Source organism: Prunus persica, chromosome G3 (genome assembly GCF_000346465.2).
Source record: "Prunus persica cultivar Lovell chromosome G3, Prunus_persica_NCBIv2, whole genome shotgun sequence".
Lineage (NCBI taxonomy): Eukaryota > Viridiplantae > Streptophyta > Magnoliopsida > Rosales > Rosaceae > Prunus > Prunus persica.
In genome coordinates this window covers 10,895,875-10,913,756 of record NC_034011.1, presented here as the reverse complement: position 1 = coordinate 10,913,756, position 17,882 = coordinate 10,895,875, and the positions used below count along the sequence as shown (strand labels likewise).

General features: G+C 36.9%; 2 protein-coding genes across 2 annotated transcripts; both read right to left on the bottom strand.

Annotated features, from left to right (window-relative positions):
• LOC18779416 (ABC transporter G family member 10) lies at positions 3,796–5,969 on the bottom strand. Its single transcript, XM_007214459.2, has one exon. It carries the CDS (start codon positions 5,900–5,902, stop codon positions 4,070–4,072), a length of 1,833 nt encoding a protein of 610 aa, XP_007214521.1. The 5' UTR covers positions 5,903–5,969; the 3' UTR covers positions 3,796–4,069.
• On the bottom strand, positions 11,389–11,820 carry LOC109948007. The gene has a single exon (XM_020559898.1). It carries the CDS (start codon positions 11,818–11,820, stop codon positions 11,389–11,391), a length of 432 nt encoding a protein of 143 aa, XP_020415487.1.

The following is a 17,882-nucleotide window of genomic DNA, read 5'->3' as shown; positions in this document are numbered from 1 at the left end:
TTGGAGAGGAATGCTGAGTGCTCCAGACGCCTAGTCGCGTGGTAACGAGTCCACCTGATGGGAAGTCGCCATGTCGGCGGCGGTGGCCGTGCGTGTGAGAGTGCGGTGCCACCATGTCGATCGCGGGATCGTGGGTGGAGTGGCTTTGGGTAGTCGCGGATCTAGCCATCGCGGCAGCTTTGCCTCTCGTGTTCATGCTTCCAACCATGGTTGTTTGGAAGGCTTCGGTGGATTGGAAAATAGGAGGAACGGATTCCTTGAGCACGCGTTGAGTATACCTCGTGCTCTCAATGAAAGCACCAATTTGTTTGTGCAAATGATCTCACGGGAGAATATTCGCCCAAGATTCTTTCGTCTTCTCCGCCTCTCTTTCTCCCTGCAAAACAGATCGGAGTAAAAGACCACACCCGGAGGGTGTTGGCCAAAGGCCCTCCGATGCCTAAGTCAGTTGAATTGATCTTTAGAGAAACGATAGCTAAAATAAGGTACGGGATGTGTTTATAATATAAATCGGGCGGCCAGAGCCTTATGTAAAAGAGAGAAAGAGAGGAGGTAGCTAGGGTTTGAGAGGAATTTTCTGCAGAGATTTTAGTAAGATTTTAGGCGTACCTCAACCATTGTGTGTGGCTATGCTTTTATAGTAGTCTCGGAGGCTAGGGTTTCAGAGGAATAATTCCGTAGATGGAAGGGAATTATTCCTCCCCTTTTTGGAATTGATTTGATTAATTAGGGATTTGATTTATTAGGGTAAATCAAATCCCTAATTGTGGTAGGTATCAAATCAAATCCCGATTCAATTAGGTAACTTCTCATTTAATTGGGGATCGTGGTAATTAACCAAATCAAATCTCAACCTAATTAGGTAACGTTCAATTTAATTGGATAATTCCCAATTAAATTGAGTAACTCCTAATTAGGTTGATTGACTCCCAATTTGATCAAATAATCCCCAAATGGTAGGAATTATTTGACCTAGGGTTTGATTTAATTAGGTTCCCACAGAACTCATTTCACATCTATGCGTTTCAAAACCATTCATTAGTCCAACTGTTTGGCAAAATAAATTGAAGAAATTAAATTCTATTTAAGATTTTAAAACCAACATTTTTTGTTTATACAAGTTGGGCTGGAAATGGAGCATATATGATCTTTGATTTATAAGTCAATACACGTAAATTGGGCCCACGATCTACAAAATGGGCGAACAACCCATGTGCTCACATAAACCTTATAATATTCGTAAATTTGATATGATTTTGCATGAGACATAACCATTGAACCAAAAATTAAAGACAATGACATGAGATTGAAGAAGTAGTAAACGACAGAAATGTCTAAATTTGACAAATCATTGATTGGAGAAATCCCAAGAATTGTTCTTACAAATAACAAAAGATAAATGAATTAATCCAAGAAGAAGATACAAATTACTAAATGCATGATGATCTACCTGGACTACAAGTCTACAGGATTTGTCTGAGACGATAAAATAACCAAAGAAACATCAGTGAAGAATTAAATCTTTGACATTTTGTTCAGTGACATTATATTATTGTTTACCCCGAAAAAGACCCGCCGGCCATTCGCTTGGGGTTTGGCCGTGGAGTTTGCTTGTTGCGATTGCGAAGGCATGCCACTGTTGGCAGTGACAAACTCCAACAGACTGAAAATGGTAAGGCTGGAAAATGCGCATCGATATTGACTTTAATCAATCGATTGTGGATTGGGTGGGGAACTGATCCAATACAAGGTTCTTTTCTATGCCTCAATTAAGAGGACTTCAATATTCATCTAGTGCGAAAATGGTAATTGACAGAAATTGAAATTAAACGATAATGAAAATGGCAGAAGTTTATCGGAATATTTCTCTATTCAGACAACTTGAAAGAAAAAGGAAATACATAAACAACACAGCCTGAAGATTTCTCTATTCAATCTTGTAGAAGGAAAAATCATACCAAGAGTTGGCAGAGCAAAATAAAGAAAAATCCTCAGGAGTCAACAGGGAAATTCAAAGAATGAAAAAGGAAGTCTGTTTCAAGCTTTTGAGCTGGGTTTATAGACGTTGAGTCTGGTTTTTTTTGGTTGAGTTGTGTGTGTTTTGCTGATGATTTCTCCTTCAATTTATAGAGAATGGAGGTCGGTTGAATGGACCAACAGTCAATTTGAAGTACCCACTTGCCATTGGTTTTGGTGAGTGGGTTGCGTGCAAATATAAGTAAACCCAAAAAAGTTGCTAAGAGGCTTTGATGTGATTTGACAAAAGTTATCACTATTAGACTTAAAGAAATCCAAAGTATTAGTCCACTTGCCATTGATTGTTGAGTGACAGCCAAAAGTAGTTGACTAAAAGACAAAAAGAAATGGAGGGACAATGACCACCATCTCTACTTCTTTATTTATTTATTTTTTAAGCCCACTTGCATATTATTTTATTGTTCTTTCAACCTTGGCGTAGACTTTTCACGTGTATGTTGAGCTTTGCTTTGTTTTAATATTCTTCATCACAGAGAATATTAAATTGTTTCCATCTACCACAACATTATTTTATTCTTCTTTGAATCAACTCACTTGTGATGAAGTCCCTTCATCGATGAAGTGAAACTTTATTTGCAGTCATTGAGTTTCTCCACATAAGTAGGGACAACATTGATGAAGAACTTAATTCCATTTGAGCAATGGAAAATCTGATTTAGCATGGTTGCAACTGACTAGTCGTCATACATTACTCTCACGAACAGAAATCATGATTAGTGCTCTGAAGATTCAATACTAATGCAAATGACTCCAAATTCGGATATGTTGTAGTAGACATCCAAATGAACAACTTTCATGCAGAACGAATATTCATTTGATGACTGGAAGCTGGCCCGAATTGGGCCATAATTAGGCCCAAATTGCCACAGTTATCAGTTTTCGCTGTTGCTGGTATGTTTCTGATGTTTGATGTTGTGAGGATTCCAAATATATCCAAATGATCCCAAATGTGGATATGTTGCAGTAGACATTCTAATGAACAACTTTCATGAAGAAAGAAAATTCATTAGAGCATTGGAATTAGGCCCGAATTAGGCCCGAATTGCTGCTATAAGCTTTTTACTGGCGCTGTGCATCTGATGTTTTCAGCTCTTAGGATTCAACATTTGTCCGAATAAACCCAAATTTGGATATGTTGCAGTAGATATAAAGATGAACAACTTTCATGAAGAACGAAACTTTATTTGAGCGCTGGAAGTTGAATTTTGGGCTCACTCCATCTGTCTGCAGCAATGCATGTCTAGCCATATTTTGGCCATTTTGATGTTCATGGAACATTATCTTCCATTTTAGGCAAAAATACAATTTTTGGTACAAACAATTATATTACTTGAGTTTTTCATCAACAATCATAGAACGCAGAATTCATTAAAAAAGGACAATAAAATTGCAAAAATCAAGTTGAGAAATCAAAATAATCCAATAGAATCAGAAAAGATGGAACAGAGGACTCTGTTTTTTGGTCTGCAATGTTATATTTTTTTAGGTCATTCTTATTTAGAGGGAAAATTGAGAGAGCCCATGAATGAACCAACAAGAAGAAAGCTTCTATGTCCCCTGGTCAATCAAGATGCTAATTCATGATGTTTGGCACTTGAGCTCCTTTTGTGATACCATTCTGTTTGGTCATGTGTTCCAAGAAGCAAACTTCCTTGCTGATGCCTTAGCTGATCTAGGCCATGGGCTGTCCTCTTCCTTTCTTTGGGAGACTGGGCTGCCTCTTTCTGTTGCTCTTTCTTTTTTGACCTTTTGGGCCTGCGTGCCCGCGAGGTTTTGGTTTATAATTCTCTTTTTCGCATAATTAAAAAAAAAAAAGAAATGCAGTTGAAGTGAACATTCTGGGAAGCTGTGTGAAATGAAGATTAAACATCCAAATAGAACAAAGTATACCAGGGATATGCAATTGCTTACAAACACCAACATGCTTTATTAAGTTCCAAAAAAAAGAAACAAACAGATACATTATTTGTTTTTGGTCGAAACAAAAACGGAAAAGGACTTGTACTTTTTGTGGTCAACAAAAGACTTGTAACTACTTACTGATTCTGTAAGATCTGTACCACAGAATCAGAAAACCAAGCCATCTGTAACCAATGATGAAACCCAACATTATACCTAAGTTGATCCACTTCTGTGATGGTTTCAGACCTTGCTGCATCAAGAACCAGTCACCATACAGAATGCAGTCGCCTCCAACACTCTGCAAACATCTCCTTCTTCCCTGCTCTCCCCCATACTCATTTATCAGGAAACACTCAAGTGGGTACTTAAATAAACTCAAGTAGTGCATGAAAGTCCAGTAGCTGGGAATGTCCTCCTTTGGGATGAAAAACCCAGAAAATAGAAAGAAGGAACCCATAAGCCCTGCCACTAAAGATGTTCCCATGATGAAGTTCGGCACTAGAGCGCTGAAGCACGCAACCAAAGAATTTGACATCAAAATGACCATCCACACCACCAGTGAAAAGTAGAGAAACCCATCAATTTCCCTTCTTAATCCAACTAACCAGTAGACTGGGGTAGCATAGAGAAGAGCCACACCTAATAGGAAAGGAAGGAATACTAGAGTGTTTGATATGACATAAGAAGAGATTCTATAAGCACCTCTTGAGGTTTCCCTCATCAATATTCTCCTCTCTTGCAGGTAAATTGGTAGTCCTTCAGTTGCAGAAGACATCAAGAAGGTGAGGCTGAAGGCAAAAAACCCAATTTGTGTTTGTAATTTAGCTCTTCTTGGGTCATTAGCAGCATTCATAAAAATAGTACCCAGCACAAATCCTGCAAGTAAAGCCTGCATTATTCTCGCAAGGAAAAGCTGTTTGGTTCTACAAATGATGTTGGAGAATCTATGGCCCAGTATGAAAACCTCCTTGAACAGAGGATTGGCATAGAGGCCTTTGTCTTCATGAACGTTAGCTATGATTGAATTTGGTCTAACATGCTTAAATTCTCCTTCTATTTCACCATATTCTATTTCACTTTCTTCAACATGTATGATCAAGTCTTCCATAACTTCAATAGCAAACTCAAGCACATTAACTTGCAGAGGAATGGAATGACCTGCATATCTAAGCCGTTGCTCTAGCATATGCAGTGGTCCATTGTGAATCACAGTTCCATTTGATAGTAATAGAATTTGATCTATTAGTTCAAGAATTCGAAATCCAGGTTGGTGGATGGTTAAAACAATTGTCTTACCTTGTGTTGAAGCCATAGTTTTAAGCAACAAGGCTACATCAAGTGCTGACGACGAATCCAATCCTGATGTAGGCTCATCCAGCAAAAGAACAGCCGGATCATGTACTAGGTCCACTCCAATGGAGACTCTGCGTTTTTCACCGCCTGATATGCCGCGGTTAGATTCACTACCAATTCTTACATCGGCAACATGTTGTAGTCCAAGCTCCCTCAGTAGCTCACTCACTCTAGCTGTGGCCTTTTGGTGCACACCATGGAACCTTAAACGAGCACTGTACAAGAGTGTTTCTTCCACAGTAAGAAGTGGGAAGAGGGCTTCTTCTTGAGTGACATAACCTGATACTCTCCGAAAATGTTGAGCATTCATTGGCTGGTCATTGACAATAACTTGGCCAGCAGTACTACTTAGAGGGATCATACCAGCTACTATTTCTAGCAATGTTGTCTTTCCTGCTCCGCTTGCACCCGCAATAGCTGTGATCTCTCCCGGTCTAGCTTCAAAATTGACATTCTTCAAGATGTATGCTTTAGGGGTCACCTCCCTCTTGAACAGCCACTTGAACTGATCAACTGTGGAAGATAATCTGTAACAAAGTTTCTTGGTCTTAATTCTGTATTGGGTTTTCTTGCCAGTCATGGTATTCTGTGCCTTTGTTAGTAACTCCATTGAGAAACAGAAGAGGTAAGGCTATGAGATGTGTGGAAGAATTAGAGTAGAAAAGATGAGTTAAAACACTGAACTAGCTTTTCTTTGTACACGCCACTCTCATTGCCCAAATATGTATGTATGCTTGTTGTATGGTTAACTTCTTAACCCTTTTGTAGTATTTTCCCTTGTTAGGGAATAATTAGATCAATTAAGGAAAACTGGTAGACTATTATATTCTTTACTAAACTAGGCGTAGAGGAACATCAGTGACTAATAAAACTTCCTATGTATTTTTGACAGTTTCAAAAACGTTTTTTTCAGGTGGAGACTGAGTACATGTTTGGTGCAGAATTGTCTCATCCATGTGACTTCTGTGGGTAAGTGAGAGTTGCAGTTATATATTTAACTGAGCAGCTGTTAAATGGGAGAAACACTTACATAAAATGGGGATAGCACTATTTTGCTATCCCCGGTCAATCACGATATGCCACGCGTGATAACTTTTCCACGTGACAGTCTGTGATTGGTCGGGGATAGCAAAATAGTGCTATCCCGTTTCATACAAGTTTTTTCTGGTTAAATAGGCCTTTGGTGACACCAAGGATGGGGATAAGATTTGGGGCTACATTTATTGCCAAATGAGGTGATATTATATAATGTGTGAGGTACTAGATTTTCCTATTATGGCAAGATTTTAACGAGGCTACATTTTCAAACCTAAATTCAGTATTTGTGGTTGTATGTTTTCTTGGTCTTTGGTTGAAGGCAAAAAAAGAACAGGAAAGGTTGCTGTGTGAGGTGGTTTCATGCTGGTAAATCTACAAGACCAAATCTCAATGGTGATTTTTGATTTTAGGTTAAATCATGTCCCTTAGAGGAAGGAAAAAAAAAACAGAAAACAGAGAAATGGTTTGTGAGGTTGAATTGTGAGCTATCACGTTGGACTGAGTAAAGGTAAAATAATGCACACTGATTTCACCAATAGCATGACCCGGGCCACTACTCACCTACACAATGACATTGCGCATGAATTGGAATTCATATAACTCATAAACGAAAAACCAAGTACCAAGTACCAATAGTAGATGAGAGTTGACCATGGAACCCTCTCATGAAATCCTAAGAAGATGAAGAGTTCACCATGATTTTTACCTCCGGCGGACGGGTTTTCTGGTAACGTGATCGAGTTGATCAGGTTGGTGGACGGTAAAAACTGGGCGAGTCAGCCATAACTAAATGCTACTTAAACAAACCAACAATAACTTGCACGGATAATTGAGTGCTAAAAAGGATTAAGGTTTGAGGGCGAATTGTACGCAAACTCAACAAACAGCCAGTTGAAGGAAGAGTGACTCAAGAGAACTTTCCCTATTTATGGGAAAAACAACAAGTAGCCAAACTTAACCAACAATGGAGCAACGGCTTAGGGATATAAATGGGAAATTTGGGTCCTGGGCGTGGTTCAATGGCTCCATGTTGTACCAATTTTAGATAAAAACAAAAAAGTTATTAAAGAGGATTTACATGAATGATTCCGTTGTGGTAAAGATAAAGGTATTAAATATAGTTAGTTTCTATCGGAATTTATAAAAGAGCAAGGCTTGGCTCGTTAAACTCCTCCTTAAAACCAATGAAGTTTTGACACTTATCAAATTTCAGCAACAATATTGATAAAGTTGGATAATGATTCCCTCCTTGCCCATAAGGAGGAACTCCTCCTTACCTACAAATGTGGCTCAACCACAAACTAAGAGCATCCACAAAGGGCTCCCTAAATCATCTTCTCAGACAAATTTTAAAGGGGATTTGGAAAAATACATCTCCAACCATGCTCCCTAATCACCTCCTAAAATAGGGAGACCTCTAAGAGCTCCTAAATCTGAGGAGAGAGAAAGGACTCCTAGTAACTCTCTATAATTTAATGCTGCTTTATTTAATGAGTAATTCAAACTTTTAATTAATATTTATTATTTTTTATATTGTTTTTTAATAGAGATTGACCAATTAAAAAAGAGTTATAGCATTTATGACTCCCTAAACTAGAGAGCATGATTGGAGTTTAAACTTTATAGAGAGCTCCTAAAATAACTTTTATATGTTTTTAGCTAAAATTTAACTAAAAAATAGAGAGCATGATTGTGGATGCTCACTTGTCTTTTCTTTTAAAATTCTCGAAGATGCATTTATTTTTCATTTTAATTATTCTTAACAAGAGAGACACATGTTAGATTATGATTGAGCCACATTAGTAGGTAAGGAAGAGTTCCTTCTTATGAGCAAGGAGGGAGGTATTATCCGATAAAGTTTCAACAAAAAAGAGAAAAGAAAAAAAAAATATTGACATGTATCAAAATCATATTGATTGTAAGAAGGAGTTTCTCCTCAATTTAAAGGAACAAGTTTTTTTATTATAAAAAAATAGTTATTATATAGGATTTCAATGAATTCCTAGGAGGCTGGTGCTTAGTGGCCGAGAAAATCTAACCTCGTAATCCTTGAGTACATATGGTTAGTTTCAGTGGCGGAGGTAGACCTCACTTTTATTAGAGAGATGATACACAATATAATATAAAAATATGATAAGTCTAGCACTAACCGTATTAATTGTAAACAAATAAAGAAAGATATTAAGGAGGATTTACATGCATACACATGAGGTCCTAACTTATGTGTCCAAAAGTGGCCAAAAACAATGTAACCTCATTATAAGGAGTATATATGGTTAGTAATTTATATTATATACTATTAGTTTAAAGTAAATAAAATATATAAAAGAGGTTTTACATGCATGTACAAGAGGTCTCCTCTTATCTTATGTATCAAAAAGTGACCAAATAAGTCTAACCTCGTTATATTGAATATATGGTTTAGTTTCTATTGTGATTTTAATTAGTATTAAACATGATTTACATGCATGAGCTGATGAGGTTCTTGCTAAAGTGTCAAAAAGTGGCCAACGAAATCTATCCTCATGGCTGGATTCTATCCTTCGTTTTTGTCATTAATTTTCGAATAGTAAGTTATTTTATATGGAGATCTAAGGCCATTCTCATTCACATTGTAATCTTCTTTTCGATCTCATGTGTACGCTTCACTTCATTGTTACAATAAAATTCCATGTGCACTACACTACGAGGTGAGTAATTTTTAAGTGTTCCGGATTTCATGTGTACTTATAAAGGAGTTTTTTAACAAATGGATGGGAGGCCAAAAAGACCAAATATTAAATATACATTGACATTATTAACGACATAATGTCCAAATATAAAGTTTTATTACTCCAAGATGAGGGGCTTCATGGGAGATGCTATCGAATCTTCGATTTACCAGAAAAGGTGTATATATATATACACACACATGCGTGTATACAAATTTTGGTCTGAAAGGGTAGTCATTCTAATTGTCAGGCTTTCTAGGTAAGCCGGAATTATTTCTTTGCTTCTTTATCCGCAATTTGCAATTCATGAAGATTTGGTTTTGCAAGTGGGTTGTTAAGAAGCATTATCTCATAACAGTAGTACCCTAAACCCTAAACACTTAGATTAACACATAGCAAATACATCGATTCAAGTAATAATAGTCTAAACCGTGAATGTTCACCTATTGACAAGCCCATGACCAAGTTCCAGTTAAAATGTTGAACCAGCTTTAGAATCCCGCAATCCATGAATTATGTAAATCTTGTCAAATCTAACTTAAGTTGACGGACCCTTTCCTTCCACTGCCAGAAGTGTCGCCTTTGCCAGAACAGTCACAACGATAGTGTGTCGTCCCACTTGTTTTCCCTTCCTGCTCTTTAAATATTTTTCAGTTAAAATGGTAACTTTTTCTTCCCTTTTTATTTATTTATTGTTTTGCTTACTTTTTCATTCATCTTCCTAAGAGCGTCTCCAAGAGAATAGGCAAAAGAGTAGGCAAACTTCATTTGCCTTACCACATCAGCATTTTCATGCTCGAAGGGAAGAGGCAAATGGATAGACAAAATATACCTACTCTCCCCAACAAGGCAATTTTGCCTACTTTAAAGTGAAGAGGTATATTGGGCCCCACTTACTTTTATAATAAATATCATTTACACTCTCTCACATACTTTTTATAAAGGCTTATTATCACAAAACATCCTTAGAGTTTACGAAACTATCAGATTGCATCCTTAATATTTTCTTGTGTCATTCGTGGTCCTCAAGGTTAGTATGTGTAATCACAAATGGTCCATGCCGTTAGGTTTCATAAAAAATTCCGTTACTTTGCTGACGTGGCATATATATATATCACAAAACATTCTTGAGGTTCACGCACCTATCACAAATGGTCCTTACGAAATTTTTTCATTTTTTTCATTTAAAATTCATAAAATTTGGTTTTCTTTTTAAAATTTTATGAATTTTAAATACATGTGACACTATATTATTGTAGATGTGGGCTCCATATATATGCCACATCAACAAACTAATTGAGTTTTTAAAAAACAATTTAAAATGAAAAAACTAAGGGTTTAGGGTTCATAAATGGTCCTCAAGATTAAAATACTTCTATAAATGGATTTATAAATAATTTTAAAAAGAAAACCAGAATTTTATGAATTTTAAATGAAAAAAATTTTAAAAAATTTGCAGGTACTATTTGTGAAAGGTGTGTGAACTTCAAGAATGTTTTGTGATATATATATATATATATGTCATTTCAGTAAGTTAACGGAGTTTTTGGCTGAACCTAACAGCAGGGACCATTTGTGATCGCACATACAAACCTTGAGGACCACGAGTGACAAAAAAAAACATTAAGAATGCAATCTGATAGTTTCGTATACCTTAGGGACATTTTGTGATATTAAGCCTTCTATAAGTATAATAGTAAATGTAAAAGATAAAAATAAATAATACAATAATGATTTGTTCTCATCTGCTTGAAGTTCTGCTCAATACTGCCTACTTCAATGCCTATAGAGGAGACAATGACGTGAAGAGGAATGATCGCTTTAGTTCCATAGGCAAGGGAAAATGGGGTTTCGCTAGTTGATCTTCGCTTGGTGCTGCGATAAGCCCATAGTACTCCAAGGAGCTCATCTATCCATTTTCCTTCGGCGCCTTCTAATCTCTTCTTTAGACAATCCAATATTATTTATTAGATGCTTCGGCCTGGCCGTTGCCATGAGGATACCACGGGGTAGAGAGATGCTGCTTGATGCCATACTTTTTGAAGAAGGCGGTGATCTGCTTGCCGATGAATTATAAGCCATTGTCGGTAACTAGTGATTGTGGGCAGTCAAACCGGCATATAATGTTTCTCCAGACAAATCGTTCCACATCGGCTTCTTTAGTAGATGATAGAGCTTCGGCCTCAATCCATTTAGTAAAGTAATTAGTGGCGACGATCATCATTTTTTTATTGGCAGGTGCCGTTGGCATGAGGCTTACTAAGTCGATGACCCATTGCATGAAAGGCCATGGACTGTTCTGCGGATGGTAGATTTCGACAGGCAGATTAAGAACTGTTTTGTACCGTTAGCAACGATCACATCTTTTGACATATTCAGTGGAGTCATGGCGCATAGTAGGCCAGAAATAGCCTACATTTAGAGCCTTCTGGGCGAGTGACCTGCCCCCAGAGTGGTTGCCACGCTCGTCGTCATGAATTTTGCAGAGGACCTCAAGTGTTTGAGGGTATTTTGTGCAAGTGAGATGAGGGCCGGAGTATGATATGCGAATGAGCTTGTCGCCTTGCATGTAATATCTCACGGCTTTTTGTTGGACCTTCCTAGCTTCGGACTTATCCGTTGGCAGATTTCCATTCACTAAGTAGTCGATGATGGGGTCTTGCCAGCTGGGGTCTTCATCTATCTGCATTGAGTCGATTGGCTCTATTCCTTCGATGCTTGGCCGATCAAGGTGTTGGACTAGGATGGAGCGTCTGAACTGGTGTCCAGTGCTGATCATAGGCTCGCCAACACATCTGCATGAGTGTTCTCTACTCGTGGAACTTGTTGGTTGGTGATCCAAGAGAAGACAATGTGAGATTCAAAGCATGAGTGGTAGCAAAAGGATATGCACAAAAGGAAGGTATTGATTATAATGAAGTATTTTCTCCTGTTGTGAAGCATTCATCTATTCATATTATGTTAGCCTTTGTTGCACAATTTGATCTTGAACTAGTGCAACTTGATGTTAAGACGGCTTTCTTACATGGAGATCTTGATAAAGAAATTTACATGTCTTAGCTTGATGGGTATCAGGTAACTGGAAAAGAGAAATGGGTTTGTAAATTGAAGAAGTCTTTGTATGGATTGAAGCAATCTCCAAGACAATGGTATTTGAAGTTTGACGAATTCATGAGAGGTCAACACTATTTAAGAAGTCAATATGATCATTGCGTTTATTTCAAAAAGTTGCAAATGGGTCTTTCATTTATTTATTATTATATGTTGATGATATGTTAATTGCATCGAAGAATGTTAAAGAGATTGAAAAGTTGAAAGCACATATGAAGAACAAGTTTGAGATGAAAAATCTTGGTGAAGCGAAAAAGATACTCGGTATGGACATTACTCGTAACCGAAAAAAAGGCTTGGTGTATCTTACACAAAAGCAATATTTGTGCAAATTGCTTCAACATTTTAGTATTAATGATGCCACCAAACCCGTAAGTACACCAATGGCTCTTCACTTTAAGTTGAGTGCTTTGTTATCTCCAAAAAACAACGAAGAGAAGCTGCAGATGAAGAATGTTCCATATTCTAATTTGGTTGGTGGCTTGATGTATACTATGGTATGTTCTCGACCAGATATAGCTTTTGTCGTTGGTTTGGTTAGTCGCTATATGCATAATCCAGGAAAAGAACATTGGCAAGCAGCTAAGTGGATTCTAAGATACCTACATGGGACTAGAGATGTCGGCTTATGTTTTTAGTGAAGTAATAGTAGTTTTGAGAATTTTGTGGTTGGATATGTTGATTCTGACTATGCTGGAGATTAGGATATAAGAAGATCGACTACTGGCTACTTATTTGCCATGGCCAAAGGGCCAGTTAGTTAGAGGTCCACATTACAGTCCACAGTCGCTTTGTCAACAACGGAGACCGAATATATGGCTATTGCAGAAGCTGTAAAGGAGGCCATTTGGATACATGGACTGATAAAGAATCTAGGAATTTATCAAAAGTAGGTGGAGCTACATTGTGATAGTTAAAGTGCTATTCACTTGTCTAAATACCAAGTTTATCATTCGAGAACGAAGCATATCCATGTTCGGTTTCATTTTATTCATGAGGTTTTGTCCAAAAGAAAGATTATTCTTCAGAAAGTTCCAACTACAGACAACCCAGCTGATATGTTAACTAAAGCGCTCGGACCTGTCAAGTTTGAGCATTGTTTGAACATAGCTCATATACTATGTGCTTGAATATGCTTGTGATTATGAATCTCGCCAAGGTGGAGATTGTTGACATGTGGCTCGATACGAATCTTGGTCAATTACTTTGTATCGGTTATCCTTGTTTATCTATCCATCTTCAACTTGTTTATGGCTTTACGTATTAGAAGGAAAATCATTTGTTTTGTAATAAAAAGAGTCACGTAGATATAATTTATGTGAGCCAATTTGTGAGATTCTCTTTGTACATTTGTTATCTCAATCAGTTAATAAATAGGGAGTTATTTATTTCATTCTATTTGTTCCATTTGGTGCTCTAAGCAGAACATAAATTTCATTTCCCCAATCCTCGATTAAAAGAAATTTATATATTGGGCCAGAGATTTACCAGCAAACAACTGTTTGTTGCAAGAACGATACAAGCATTGTTGGCTGCGTTTGTTTTGGGCACTACTTTTATGAATGCTGCAAAAGACCCAAGAGGAGCCAAACTACAAACACTAATGGGGGTTTTTTGCCTTCAGCCTAGCCTTTTTGCTTTCATGCACAACAGGCCTCCCAATATATTTGCGAGAAAGAAGGATACTAATGAGAGAAACTTCAAGATGAGCTTATAGAGTTTCCTCTTATGTCATATCAAACACTCTAGTGTTCCTCCCTTTCCTTCTAATTGTTGCTCTTCTTTTTGCCGTCCCAGTCTTCTGGTTAGTCTGATTGCAAAAGGAAGTTGATGGGTTTCTCTATTTTTCACTAGTGGTTTGAATGGTCATTCTCATGTCCAATTCTTTTGTTGCATGTTTTAGTGCCCTTGTTTCAAACTATATCATTAGGAACATCTTTAATTGCAGGGACAATGGGGTCTTTTTTTCTCTTTTGTGGGTATTTCATATATCCAAGAATGACATACCCAGCTACTGGATTTTCACGCACGATTTGAGTTTGTTCAAGTACCCACTTGAGTGTTTTATGATAAATGAGTATGGAGGAGAGTAGGGAAGGAGGAATGCTTGGCTATAGTTGATGGAGCATGTGTGTATGTATGGTGATAAATTTTTGATGCTGAAGAGAGGCTTTAAACAATCAAAAAAGTGGACTAATTTCGGTGTAATAATGGGTTTCACCCTCGGGTATAGATTACTTTATTTTTTTTATTCTATCTTACAAATTATATAGAACAAGAAACTAGAAAAGTTTTGCAACCCATAAAAAAAAAAAGGAAATTTTTTTTGAAAAAGAATGTGTTTTTGTGTGTTCTTTTTCTTTATATATCAATAAATTGGTTCATGAAAATGATCTTGTATACTTTTTCACTTATTAAATTAATTCTTCTAACTATCTAATAATATTGTCTCACTCATGAAGGCAAACTGCTAAATTTTGATGGCTACCTAACACACACTTTTTCTCTTCTATTTTCATCATGTTTGATGGTACATGTATGAGATCATTTCTTGTTAAACAATAACCTGTCACCTTTTTTTTTTTAACAAGTAATAATGCACATTGTTACATTATAATAATACTTACAAAAGGTATTTGGTTTGGTAAAAATAATATAATGTGGAACAATTTAAATTTAAATTATAAATAATTAGAACAAGTTATGTAATATGGTGATTTTTGTTGTTGTTGTTTCGGTGTAAGTGTATATGTGACAAATATATTTATAATTTGATTCTTGATTTAGGTATTTCTGCAACTTCAATAAGAAAGTCCTTATATGCAATTGTTGAATTCTATATTCAAGAGTTTAAGTGTTTCTACAAACTCATTATTCAAGTTTTTGCAAAGTGTTTCTGCAACTTCACATTATGTGCTTGTTTAAGTGTTTCTTCAACTTCATTATTGAAGTTTTTATTAAGTATAGATATCAAAATTTTAGTGATCAATAATTTAAAGTTTACCATTTGGCTAGTCAAAGTTGACTTGTCTAAGTTGTGGGTTCACACCAATACACGTGGTACATGGCTCGCTAAGACAAATATGGGTACCAGAAGTGTACATGTCAACATTTAGGATCTCCGTCAAACAAATCAAATCATATACCAAAAAGGAAAAAAACCGTAATAATAAGTCGCGATGAGAGAGTCTCTTTTGGGGAGAAGAGCGAGAAGAGGTTTAGGGCTTTTTCTATCCTAGGGAGTCCTAGGGATTGTGGGAAATGGGAAGAAAATGAGGAAGAAATGAAGATTAAAGTAACAAGGTGAGGATCATGAGAACCTAACTCAAGCAATTATTAAGCTTAAAGGCTAGTTTGGTGACACAACACCAAGCTTGGGGATTTTGCTTCTCTCTCTGTATTTCATTAATTGTGTTTGGCTTAATCTCGAGTATTCTTTTCGATCTAATGGCCAGAATTGGTTACGACTGAATAATTACCCCAGAAGATGAAACACCCCTGTGAAGGTGCAGGCTTGGGAGAAACCCTATGCAGATTTCAAACACCCTGGTTAGATAACTTCTTACCCAAAACAAGTTCTTTGCATGCATTGGTGGTTGTGTGATATTTGCAATCATTTTTGCATGTTTCATCGTGTTATTTATTTGAAGACTTGGTGCAATTCTCTTCACTGCTTCCATTATTCTCACTATTATTATCTCATCTTCCTCTATTACTATTTACGTTCTCTCTGCTTCAATATGATTTCTCAACTCAATGCTAGCTCTTCCCATGCTAAAGCACGCAATCTAAGTCCTAGGCCTAAACCCCAACTAGGAAGAAGGTCTTCTATGAAACCCTCTGTAATCCATAAGGGCAGGTTTATCTTTAGGGTGGAAAGAAATGAAACCATAGTGTCCACTACTGCTCTGGTTTCCAGTGTCCAAAGTCACTACAAGACCTTTTGTTTGGTAGGGATGGTCTTAAAGGAAACATGTATCTTTAAAACTTTCAATTGAATTTTAGACACAAAACATGTGAATCAACTATTCAAATGCAGAAGCTATTTACTTAAATCATTTTGGGCTAAGTTTATTCAAATTTTACTCATGTATCTTTGAGGCCTAAAATCTTTATACACAAAACTAAAAGGGAAGAAGGATGAGAAAATACCCTTGAAGCTCATCTTGGTTAAACCAAGTTTGAATACCTTGTGCAAGGCCTTTTTCTTCCTTGAATTTGTAGAGATTCTTTAACAAAAGCACCAAAGGAGATGCCCTCTATTTCACCACACCAAATGCAAAAAGGATGAAGAAGGAGACAACCAAGAGGATAAAGATGCTAGACTCCCTCTTCGTGGACCGATTTTAGCTAAGGTGGAGGAGAGGGTTTCTCCTTCTTCTCAACACCACAACCCAATTTCTTAGGAGGTCAAACCCTAAATTGAGAATAGCCTAGCCAACACAAAGATGATGAGAATTCCCAATAGGGAGTTTTGGCCATGGGTCTAGTTTGGGCTCATTTAACTTGTGTTGTCATACAACACTTGTTCCTAGGCCCAATGGGTCATTGGGCTATTTTTCCCTTTGGCCCAAAATGCATTTAAAACCCAAATGGTTTGACTTGGTCAACCATTTTTTTGGTCAAATGTGTTGACTTTGACCGTTGATTTTCAACATCTTATCTTCTTCATTTCATTCTAAAGTTTCTTTTTCTTCTTCATTTGTTCCTCTAACTACATTTTTCGGTGTGCGATCCATAGGTTCCTTTTAGCGAGGCAGTGAGTTGTCTCATCTTCTCTCAGTTGATTGTGAATTAAATCTCACCATTTAATTCTTCCTATTAGCGAAGGACAATAATAATTGAACCTTAGAGGACTTCCACAAGCCATGGTTCACGCTTAGCAGCATGTCATGGCTACCTAAGCTAATCAGAAAAGGTGAAGAACCTATTCAAGTTGGAATTGCTATGCAATTGAGTCCTTCTCTATTACAGTGCTCCTAATTCGTATTATTAGGGTATGGATACTTTTGTCAAAACTCTAATATGAATTTTCCACTTATATGATTACATTGGTCATGTTTAGAAACTTCTTTTCTAATCATCTATGATACTTTGCATATATTTCTCAATCACATCTTTGGAGCGTTCTCTTTCCTTACTGAGAGCAGAGATCCTTGTTCTACATTCACTTGCCTCCATGAGCTTGTCGAGAATCCTGGTAATCATCTTTGAGTCGTTTTTTCTTTTAGTGACTGTATGGTGATATCAAAGCCAAACGACTCGTCCACAAGACAACAATGATGTCACAGGTTTGAGGACTAGTTTGCACTGTTGCAACTTATGAGTTCTAGTTTGATATGTGAGTAAGACTTCCATATTAGAACTCGTAGTTTGATTGCGTTTAGTGTACTTGTTCCTATAAGCACCTACACACTTATATTAGTTTCACTACACGCAATGACTTGAGACTAGTCATTCTCCCAGTTGAACATATGTAGTGTGTATCAATCTTTGTGGATTATCAACGCCCAATTGATAATCCTATGACCGGGAACATTTAGGAAATGATGCGGAAGTATGAGAAGTCTTCTTATATCCAATTTCATTGCATAGCTCTCATACTGTTGAGCACAAAAAAAAAATTACATGACAAGGAAATGGGCCCAAAATAAAAGCCCAAGACGTGAAGGTTGATCTTTAAGGCTACTGATTGTTCCTTCTATAAATTAAAGAGGAGATAAAGTTAGT